The 12500-nt window shown below is 34.0% G+C and overlaps 1 protein-coding gene across 1 annotated transcript; it reads left to right on the top strand.

Annotated features, from left to right (window-relative positions):
• The first annotated feature begins 2464 nt into the window (after positions 1–2464).
• Positions 2465–11112, top strand: LOC147554148 (NAD(P)H-quinone oxidoreductase subunit H, chloroplastic). Its single transcript, XM_086664684.1, has 2 exons — positions 2465–5287; positions 6356–11112. Exon 1 carries the CDS (start codon positions 3552–3554, stop codon positions 4731–4733), a length of 1182 nt encoding a protein of 393 aa, XP_086520810.1. The 5' UTR covers positions 2465–3551; the 3' UTR covers positions 4734–5287; positions 6356–11112.
• The last annotated feature ends 1388 nt before the right edge of the window (positions 11113–12500 follow it).

The raw sequence follows: 12500 nt of genomic DNA, 5'->3' as shown, positions 1-12500 counted from the left end.
AAATAATTTTTTTCTAGTTTTAAAAGAAAAAAAAAGGGGGTTTATAAAGGGCTCGGAAGAACAAGCACGATGGATTATAAAAATAGGTTTATTTATAAAAAGAATAATGAAAGAGCTTGTAAAAGTAAACCCAATTCTCTTATTTGGATTGAGAAAAGTATATAAATTGAGTGAAAATCAAAATGGAAAAAATTCTATAATAAAAAATCAGATTATTCATGACGCGTCCAGTCGAATTAAATCAATGGATTGGACAAATTATTCACTGACAGAAAAAAAAATGAAGGATCTGTCCGATAGGACAAGTACAATCAGAAATCAAATCGAAAAAATAACAAATGACAAGAAAAAAAAATGGAGAATCCCAGATATAAATATTAGTTCTAATGATAGAAGTTATGATGATAAAAGATTAGAATCGCCAAAAAACTTTTGGCAGAGATTAAAATTAAAAAGAGGAAGTACTAGATTAATACGTAAACGGCACCATTTTTTCCAATTTTTGATTGAAAAGATATACATGGATACCTTTTTATATCTTATTAATATTCCCAGGATCAAGGTACAACCTTTCCTTGACTTAAAAATAAAAAATTTTGATAAATACAGTTACAATGATGAAACAAATGAAAACGGAATTGATGAAACAAATGAAAACGGAATTGATGAAACAAATGAAAATAGAATTTTTTTTATTTCGACTATAAAAAAGCCACTTTCTATTTCTAATATTAGAAATAAGCATTCCCAGAATTTTTCTGGCCTATTTTCCTTGTCACAGGCATATGTTTTTTATAAATTATCACAAACCAAAGTTATTAACAAATATCACTTGAGGTCTGTACTTCAATATCACGGAATATCTCGTTTTCTTAAGGATAGAATAAAGGATTTTTTTGGAACACAAGGAACATTTGATTTTGAATCAAGGCATAAGAAACTTCGGAATTCGGGAATGAATGAATGGAAAAACTGGTTAAGTAGTCATTACCACTATCAATATGATTTAGCTCAGACTACATCGTCTCCATTAGTGCTGAAAAAATGGCGAAATAGAGTCAATCAAAGTCGTACGGTTCCAAATCCAAAGAAAGCCTCAACAAAATTGTATTCATATGAAAAAAACCAATTAATTAATTCTGAGAAAAAAAATGATTATGTCATGGATTCATTACCGAGTCAAAAAGAAGACAAATTGAAAAAACAATACAGATATGATCTTTTATCACATAAATATATTAATTATGAAGAAAGGAAGGATTCATATATTTCTGGAGTGCCGTTACAAATAAACAAGATTCAAGAAATTCCCTATAAGTACAACACATATAAACCCGAATTTGATTATGTGCCGGGAGATATAGCTATTAGTGATTATCCGGGAGAAGATTTTATTATTGATACGGATAAAAATCCCGATAGAAAATATTTTGATTGTAGAATCATTTATTTTTGTCTTAGAAAGAAGATCGATATTGAGGCCTGGACCAATATGGATACTGGAACCAACATTAATAAAAGTACTAAGACCGTAACTCATTATTATCCAATAATTAATCAAATTGATAAGAAAGACCTTTCTTATCTCGCGATTCATAAACAAATCAAGCTATCCAACAAAAAAAAAACATTTTTTGACTGGATGGGAATGAATGAAGAAATACTAAATCGTCCCATATCAAATCTGGAACTTTGGTTCTTCCCAGAATTTTTGGGGCTTTATGATGCATATAGGATTAAACCATGGATCATACCAATCAAATTACTTCTTTTCCATTTTAATGGAAATCAAACCACTAGTGAAAATAAAAACATCAACGGAAAAGAAAAAAAAGATCTTCATATATCATCTAATGAAAAAAAATATCTTGAATTAGAAAATAAAAAAGAAAAAGAGCAGTCAGTCCAAGAAGATCTTGGATCAGATCTACCAAACCAACAAAAAGAGGATAAAGACGATTATGGTGGATCAGACATTAAAAAGCGTAGAAAGAAAAAGCAATCCAAGAGCAATACGGAAGCGGAACTAGATTTCTTATTGAAAAGATATTTGCTTTTTCAATTGAGATGGGATGAGCCTTTGAATCAAAAAATAATCAATAATATTAAGGTATATTGTCTCCTGCTTAGACTGAAAAATCCAAAGAAAATTGCTATATCCTCTATTCAAAGAGGAGAAATGAGTCTGGATATAATGCTGATTCAAAGGGGTCTAACTCTTACAAAATTGATCAAAAAAGGAATATTGATTCTCGAACCAGTTCGCCTGGCTATAAAATGGGATGGGCAATTTATTATGTATCAAACTATAACTATTTCACTGGTCCATAAGAGTAAAGACCAAACTAATCGAAAATGCCGAGCAAAAGGAAATGTTGATAAGAATTTTTTTGATGAATCCATTACAAAACAAAGACATGAAGGGGTCCTTGGAAATAGAGATGAAAATCATTATGAGTTTCTTGTTCCTGAAAATATTTCATCTCCTAGACATCGTAGAGAATTGCGAATTCGAATTTGTTTAAATTCGGAGAATATTAATGTTGTGGATAGAAATAAAGTATTTTGCAATGAGAACAGCATAAGGAACTGCGGTCCATTTTTGGATGAGAGCAAGCATCTTGATAGAGATCCAAATAAATTCATTAAATTGAAATTATTTCTTTGGCCAAATTATCGATTAGAAGATTTAGCTTGTATGAATCGCTATTGGTTTGATACCAGTAATGGAAGCCGTTTCAGTATGTCAAGGATATATATGTATCCACGATTGAGAATAAGTTGATGATAAATTACCTATATATAATGTGTCATATCTAGGATGGTATATGAAGGCAAACAGATATACACACGTGTTGTATTATATTTACATTACTGATACATGATACTGATTCAATGACCTAAGAATCTTCTTAATCTTAGGTCTCATTTTTTATATTTTTTTGGGGGGGGTGAGGGGCTATACTTTATGTATCTATATCCGAATCAAATTGCAAATTGATTAATGAAATTTGATAGAAAAGATAGTAATAGTATATGAATAAATTCATAGTATTGTGTATACCAGATTAAAATGACTAGCATTATTTTTACTGATCGATAAACTCCATATCTGATATCTGTATAAAAGAAAGAAAAAAGGGGGGTAGAAGAATTATTTTTATGGTAAAAAATTCATTAATCTCGGTTATTTCGCAAGAAGCAAAAGAAGAAAACGAAAACAAGGGGTCTGTTGAATTTCAAGTATTCAGCTTCACCAATAAAATACGGAGACTTACTTCACATTTGGAATTGCACAAAAAAGACTATTTATCTCAGAGAGGTCTACGGAAAACTCTGGGAAAACGTCAACGGTTGCTGGCTTATTTGTCAAAGAAAAATAGAATACGTTATAAAGAATTAATTGGTCAGTTGAATATTCGGGAGCCAAAAACTCGTTAAGTTAATTTGAAAATTCATTTTTAATTATTTGATTTTATTAGATCTTGAATTTTGATGAACTTCATTTCGTTTTCAGCAATTCATGGAATAATGAATCGGGGAAAAAACATATGACTGTACCAGCTACAAGAAAAGACCTCATGATAGTCAATATGGGCCCTCACCACCCATCAATGCATGGCGTTCTTCGACTGATCATTACTCTAGATGGTGAAGATGTTATTGACTGTGAACCCATATTGGGTTATTTACACAGAGGGATGGAAAAAATTGCGGAAAACCGAACAATTATACAATATTTACCTTATGTAACGCGTTGGGATTATTTAGCTACTATGTTTACCGAGGCAATAACGGTAAATGGACCAGAACGGTTGGGAAATATTCAAGTCCCTAAAAGAGCCCGCTATATCAGAGTCATTATGCTGGAACTGAGTCGTATAGCTTCTCATTTGTTATGGCTCGGCCCTTTTATGGCGGATATCGGTGCGCAGACTCCTTTCTTCTATATTTTCAGAGAGAGAGAATTGATATATGATCTATTCGAAGCTGCCACAGGTATGCGAATGATGCATAATTATTTCCGTATCGGAGGCGTAGCTGCTGATCTACCTTATGGCTGGATAGATAAATGTTTGGATTTCTGTGATTATTTTTTAACAGGGGTTGCTGAATATCAAAAGCTTATTACGCGCAATCCCATTTTTTTGGAACGAGTTGAAGGAGTGGGTGTTGTTGGAGGAGAGGAAGCAATAAATTGGGGTTTATCAGGACCAATGCTACGAGCTTCCGGAATCCAATGGGATCTTCGTAAAGTTGATCATTATGAGTGTTACGACGAATTTGATTGGGAAGTGCAATGGCAGAAAGAGGGAGATTCATTAGCTCGTTATTTAGTCCGAATCAGTGAAATGACAGAATCCATAAAAATTATTCAACAAGCTCTGGAAGGAATTCCGGGGGGACCCTATGAGAATTTAGAAGTCCGACGCTTTGATAGAGCAAGGGATTCCGACTGGAATGATTTTGAATATCGATTCATTAGTAAAAAACCCTCTCCTACTTTTGAATTGTCGAAACAAGAACTTTATGTGAGAGTGGAAGCCCCAAAAGGCGAATTGGGAATTTATCTGATAGGAGATCAGAGTGTTTTTCCCTGGAGATGGAAAATTCGTCCGCCGGGTTTTATCAATTTGCAAATTCTTCCTCAGCTAGTTAAAAGAATGAAATTGGCTGATATTATGACGATACTAGGTAGTATAGATATCATTATGGGAGAAGTTGATCGTTAAAATGATAATTGATATGACAGAAGTGCAGGCTATCAATTCTTTTTCCAGATTGGAATCCTTAAAAGAGTTTTATGGGCTCATATGGTTGCTTGTCCCTATTTTTACTCCTGTATTGGGAATCACAATAGGGATACTAGTAATTGTGTGGTTAGAAAGAAAAATATCCGCAGGTATACAACAACGTATTGGACCTGAATACGCGGGCCCTTTGGGAATTCTTCAAGCTCTAGCGGATGGGACCAAACTACTTTTCAAAGAGGATCTTCTCCCCTCTAGAGGAGATATTCGTTTATTCAGTCTAGGGCCCTCTATAGCAGTCATATCAATTTTACTAAGTTATTCAGTAATTCCTTTTGGATATCGCCTTGTTCTAGCCGATCTTAGTATAGGTGTTTTTTTATGGATTTCCATTTCAAGTATTGCTCCTATTGGACTTCTTATGTCAGGATATGGATCGAATAATAAATATTCCTTTTTAGGTGGTCTCCGAGCTGCTGCTCAATCCATTAGTTATGAAATACCATTAACTCCATGTGTGTTATCAATATCTCTACGTGCGATTCGTTGGGACATGTACTTTTACCTATTTCTTTCTAGGAAAGAAGTTGAATGTAGGGAATAAAGATCTTCCGTTTTTTATTCATCATTCGGGGTGATGACCTAAACCAGATAGTTATATGAGTGAAAGAAAACTGCTTCTAAATTTGCAGTAAAAAGATTAAGTCTCATTCCCTATGTACAAGAGTTCAGCGGAAATAAACAGTATAAATTACCCCAAGATTGGTTGATTAGTCATCATGATTTGAAGCGGGTAGAAAAGATCAACTGGATGGAGTTTTAACGGTTGTATGTATTGCCATACCGGGGATCAAGCAAAAATGAGTGGACGGTTAGGAACACCAAAATACACAAAGGATTAGTAATGGAGATAATGTAAGTTATCCAAATGGGTATTTCTGCATAAAATAAACGGAATCCTAATGGGGGCTTTAAGTTGGTAGAAATGATCAAGCAGTACTTCCCCACGATCCCGATCCCGAGTATGCTCCTATCCACTAGTTAAAGAAATAACTATCAGGAACGAAGTAATCCTTTATTTTTAGAGCCCTCCTCTCTTTTTCTGAGAAAGAAGAATAGGAACGAAAGAAATAGAATTGCAATAAGAAAATGAAAAATACGAAATATTTTCTATTCTTTCTTTTCTCTATCCATATTCATAGAGATAGACAGGTAGAGTTCTTATCATGATTCATGAGCTAATGTCTAATTCTTTTTTTCGTAATCGAAATAAATGGGTCGAAATATCTATTGTTGATCCAAGGAGTATTTTATTAAAGGATTAAGTAATTTTATTACTGAACAAAGAAAAATAGAAATTTTAAATTATAAAGGATAAGATCAATTCGGAAGCATTTTTTTGGTATTATAGCAGACGGAATTGCATTGGTCTAATTTGGGGCTCTTCGATGCATCTTTACTCTATCTACCCTACTAACATATCGGGATAATACTGAATCAGTCCTTAGATTTATTTATGGCCATCGAGGAGCCGTATGAGGCTGAAGTATCATGTACGGTTCTGGAATAGCGATGAAAGCAGTGATGTTATCACCGACTATGATTATCTAACAGTTCAAGTACAGTTGATATAGTCGAGGCGCAGTCAAAATATGGTTTTTGGGGGTGGAATTTGTGGCGTCAACCTATAGGGTTTACAGTTTTTCTAATTTCTTCCCTAGCAGAATGTGAGAGATTACCTTTTGATTTACCAGAAGCAGAAGAAGAATTAGTAGCAGGTTATCAAACCGAATATTCAGGTATCAAATTTGGTTTATTTTACGTTGCTTCCTATCTAAATCTCCTAGTTTCTTCATTATTTGTAACAGTTCTTTACTTAGGTGGTTGGAATTTCTCTGTTCCGTACATATTTATTCCTGAGCTTTTCGGAATAAACGAAGTGGGTGGGGTTTTTGGAATGACAATTGGTATTTTTATTACATTAGCTAAAGCTTATTTGTTCCTGTTCATTCCTATTACAACAAGATGGACTTTACCTAGGATGAGAATGGACCAACTATTAAATCTTGGGTGGAAATTTCTTTTACCTATTTCTCTAGGTAATCTATTATTGACAACTTCTTTCCAACTCCTTTCACTATAAGGGCATACGAGATTCTATTCCCGATTTATAACTTCTCTCAAACAAGAGAAAGAAACAGCAAATTATTCATAGAAATTCGCCATATGTTCCCTATGGTAACTGGGTTCATGGATTATGGTCAACAAACAGTAAGAGCTGCAAGGTATATCGGTCAAAGTTTCATGATTACCTTATCCCACACGAATCGTTTACCCGTAACTATTCAATATCCTTATGAAAAATTGATCACATCAGAGCGTTTCCGTGGTCGAATTCACTTTGAATTTGATAAATGCATTGCTTGTGAAGTATGTGTTCGTGTCTGCCCTATAGATCTACCCGTTGTTGATTGGAAATTAGAAACCGATATTCGAAAAAAACGATTGCTTAACTATAGTATTGATTTCGGAATCTGTATATTTTGTGGTAACTGCGTTGAGTATTGTCCAACAAACTGTTTATCAATGACTGAAGAATATGAACTTTCTACTTATGATCGTCACGAATTGAATTATAATCAAATAGCTTTGGGTCGGTTACCAATGACAGTAATTGAAGATTACACAATCCAAACCATTATGAACTCTACTCAAATAAAAACAGCCACGGGGAAACCCTTTGATTCAAGAACGATTACCGATTACTAAGATTCCGTTTTGATCTAAAGCTAAAAGAGCGAAGCTTCTTTTATTTTACTCGATGAATAACTAAAAATCCGAACTCTTGATTGATGAGAATGACGGTTTGCTTTGGATTCAAAATCCATTCACATATCCGTGATTATTTCGAAATCTATAAATGTATAAGTAATCTATAAAATAGAATAATATCGAATTTCGAACGACTCTTTCGGACTCTTTCGGATAGATAAATGGAATTAATAACTCTATCTACACCAACTCACACCCCATATAGGATGAAATTCAATAAGTAACTTATCCTAAAAAACGGGGTAACTTCTTTTGTTTTTTTTTTTTTTTCTGATTTGGTCAATAAGATTATGAAACATTTCAACTTATTTATCTCTTTTTACATATAATGGATTTAACTGGACCAATACATGATTTTCTTTTAGTATTTTTGGGATCGGGTCTTATATTAGGGGGTCTAGGAGTGGTATTACTTACCAATACCATTTTTTCTGCCTTTTCATTGGGATTGGTTCTTGTTTGTATATCCTTATTTCATATTCCATCGAATTCCCATTTTGTAGCTGCTGCGCAGCTCCTTATTTATGTGGGAGCCATAAATGTCTTAATCATATTCGCTGTGATGTTCATGAATGACTCAGAATATTACAATGATTTCCATCTTTGGACCGTTGGAGATGGAGTAACTTCACTGGTTTGTACAAGTATTTTTGTTTCACTAATTACTACTATCCTAGATACGTCGTGGTACGGGATTATTTGGACTACAAGATCAAACCAAATTTTGGAACAGGATTTGATAACTAATGGTCAACAAATTGGGATTCATTTATCAACAGATTTTTTTCTTCCATTTGAACTCATTTCTATAATTCTTTTAGTTTCCTTGATAGGTGCAATTGCTATGGCGCGTCAGTAATAAATACCTATAATTATAAATCTAATACCAGTATCTTTCTTTGTTTTGTACTTGTTATATTCGAGTCAATCAAACCGACCAAGGCTTAATTGTTGTTCATATTGAAATGAAATGAATCCAGATTGATGAGGATTTGTTTAATGATGCTTGAACATGAACTTGTTTTGAGTGCCTATTTATTTTCTATCGGTATTTATGGATTGATCACAAGTAGAAATATGGTTAGAGCACTTATGTGTCTTGAGCTTATACTGAATGCCGTTAATATAAATTTCGTAACATTTTCTGATTTATTTGATAGTCGCCAATTAAAAGGCGACATTTTCTCGATTTTTGTTATAGCTATTGCCGCCGCTGAAGCAGCTATTGGACCAGCTATTGTTTCGTCAATTCATCGTAATAGAAAATCAACTCGTATCAATCAATCGAATTTGTTGAATAAATAATGCTAATTATATTAATGTGTTAATCATACAAATAACGAAAAAAAATTCACTAATTCAAATTAGCATCATGTACGGCATAAACAAAGATACGACCATGTTTGCTAAAACGTAATAAATCAAAGTATCTTGGCCCTCTCTCATGAGCAGATCCAGAAGTCGATTTATTAGAAAACAATTCTGGTAAATCATTGATTCGTCTGGTGTCTACAATATCTGATTCAGTTATTATTTGACTAGATCGAAAATTTATGACGTTCAAAAAATGGATAGATCCAATGTCACATTCAGTAAAGATTTATGATACATGTATAGGGTGTACTCAATGTGTCCGAGCCTGCCCCACAGATGTATTAGAAATGATACCTTGGGACGGATGTAAAGCTAAGCAAATTGCTTCTGCTCCAAGAACAGAAGACTGTGTAGGTTGTAAGAGGTGTGAATCCGCTTGTCCAACAGATTTCTTGAGTGTCCGGGTTTATTTATGGCACGAGACAACTCGCAGCATGGGTCTATCTTATTGATACGTTACAGAAAACTTCACTTGAATCCATTTTTTTTCTCTTTACCGACAAAACTCCGTACTCGATAAAATCTATTATTTCGAGCACGGGGTTTTCTGGTCAAAGTGTATCTTATCTTGTCTTTACCACGAATGATTTTCCTTGGTTAACAATAATTGTTGTTTTGCCGATATCCGCGGGTTTTTCAATTTTATTTCTTCCCCATAAGGGAAATAAGGTAATTCGATGGTATACTATATGTATATGCCTAGTAGAACTTCTTCTAACAACCTATGCATTCTGTTATCATTTCCAATTGGACGATTCATTAATCCAATTAGAACAGGATTATAAATGGATAAATATTTTTAATTTTCACTGGAGGCTAGGAATTGATGGAATTTCCATAGGACCCATTTTACTGACGGGATTCATCACTACTTTAGCTACTTTAGCGGCTCGGCCAGTTACTCGGGATTCGCGATTGTTCCATTTCTTAATGTTAGCAATGTACAGCGGTCAAATAGGATCATTTTCTTCTCGCGATCTTTTACTTTTTTTCATCATGTGGGAGTTAGAATTAATTCCTGTTTACCTACTTCTATCCATGTGGGGGGGGAAGAAACGTTTGTACTCAGCTACAAAGTTTATTTTGTACACTGCTGGGGGTTCTATTTTTCTCTTAATGGGAGTTCTTGGCATGGGTTTATATGGTTCTAATGAACCAACATTAAATTTTGAAACATCAGCTAATCAATCGTATCCTGTAGCATTAGAAATAATATTCTATTTTGGGTTTCTTATTGGTTATGCTGTCAAATCACCGATTATACCTCTACATACATGGTTACCAGATACCCACGGCGAAGCACATTACAGTACATGTATGCTTCTAGCCGGAATCTTATTAAAAATGGGGGCGTATGGATTGGTTCGGATCAATATGGAATTATTACCCCACGCTCATTCTATATTTTCTCCCTGGTTGATGATAGTAGGCACAATGCAAATAATCTATGCAGCTTTAACATCTCCCGGGCAACGCAATTTAAAAAAGAGAATCGCCTATTCCTCGGTATCTCATATGGGTTTTACAATTATAGGAATTGCTTCCATAACCGATACGGGACTCAATGGAGCCATTTTACAAATAATTTCTCATGGATTTATTGGTGCGGCGCTTTTTTTCTTGGCAGGAACGAGTTACGATAGAATACGTCTTGTTTATCTCGACGAAATGGGAGGAATAGCTATCCCAATGCCCAAAATATTTACAATGTTCAGTAGCTTCTCGATGGCCTCTCTTGCATTGCCGGGAATGAGTGGTTTTGTTGCCGAATTGGTAGTATTTTTTGGCATAATTAGCAGCCCAAAATATCTTTTAATGCCAAAAGTTTTTATTACTTTTGTAATGGCAATTGGAATGATATTAACTCCTATTTATTCATTATCTATGTTACGCCAGATGTTCTATGGATACAAGCAATTTAATGCCCCAAACTATTCTTTTTTGGATTCTGGACCACGAGAACTATTTGTTTCGATCTGTATCTTTCTACCCGTAATAGGTATTGGTATTTATCCGGATTTCGTTCTCTCATTATCAGTTGACAAGGTCGAAGCTATTTTATCTAATTACTTTTATAGATAGTTTTCATGAATAAGACATAAAATCAAACAATGTTGTGATTTCAAAAACCGTTCGTTGGCCAATGAAATAAAAATAAGACTTAGTTTTTCCTATTTTAAGTAAAAAAAAAAACGAAGTGAATTCTAATCGGATACGTTTGGCCTTTTGAGAACCATTTGAATCACTACTCGATCCAAATGGTTCTCAAAAACTCAGACAAACTTTCGTTACATATGCTATTCCTATGTATTAGGTCGCTTCTTCAATTAGCTGTTAATGTGAATGAACCATAACTATGTAGCCCTATTCCTAATAGATTGACCCCAAAATAACATATCCAAATTATAAGAAATCCCATAGAAGCCACAATTGCGGAATTCGCACCTTGCAAATTTGGATTTGTTCTAATATGTAAATAAATAGCGAATATAGTCCAAGTAATAAAAGCCCAGGTTTCCTTGGGGTCCCAATTCCAATATGATCCCCATGCCTCGTTAGCCCACACTGCTCCTGAAAGAATACCTATGGTTAAAAAGATAAACCCTAGACTAATCACACGATAACTCCAACGATCCAATTGCTGAATCAATTGATATCTGTGGTAATTTCTAAATGAAAGAAAAGAATTGTTTAGTAAAACATTGGTTCTTTCATTTACATATTGGATCGCACCAAAGGAAAATGGCCCAATTAAAAAATGATTGTTTTTAGTAAAAACCTCTATGCTTTTTCGAAATGTAATGACTAGAAGAGCTACTGATAATAATGATCCACATAAAAGAGCTGCATAGCTCAATAACATCATACTTACATGCATCATTAACCACTGGGATTGGAGAGCAGGTACTAATGTTGTGGATTGATGCATTTCAGTTAAAAAACCCGAAGTAGCAAATCCTTGGGTAAAAATAGCACTTGGGGCGGTTATTGCGCTTAAATTATTTTTATGGTTCTGTATTTTAGGAAACATATGAATAATGGAAAAGCCCCATGAAAGGAACATTAATGATTCATATAAATCACTTAAGGGAAAATGTCCCGAATAAATCCAACGAGTAACTAATAATCCGGTTATACAGAAAAAAGTAGCTATCATGCCTTTTTCTAACGAATCGTATAGTCCTACGATTTCATGGACTAATAAGGTCATCACATAAATCGTAATTACTATTGAAACGATAGAAAAAGAGACGTGAGTTAATATATGTTCTAAAGTCGAAAATATCATAAAAATAAAGGGGGTTCTTTCAATACTGGAATAGAAATGAGGAATTTAATTCATTATAGGATTTATTGTATCTCTTTTAGAAGATGCCGCCACTCGGACTCGAACCGAGATGCTCTAGCACTGCTTCCTAAGAGCAGCGTGTCTACCGATTTCACCATAGCGGCTTGCTAGAAAGCATAATAACCCATTCAGATTAAATCTGCGATATTGTAAGGAGTCAATTCAATGTAATTTTTTTGAAGAAAAAATCAAAT

Source organism: Eschscholzia californica, unplaced genomic scaffold, assembly GCF_041429995.1.
Source record: "Eschscholzia californica isolate CP2 unplaced genomic scaffold, dmEscCali1.0.p SCAF_243, whole genome shotgun sequence".
Lineage (NCBI taxonomy): Eukaryota > Viridiplantae > Streptophyta > Magnoliopsida > Ranunculales > Papaveraceae > Eschscholzia > Eschscholzia californica.
Note: the sequence above shows the minus strand (reverse complement) of the source record. Positions and strands in the feature narration are given on the sequence as shown.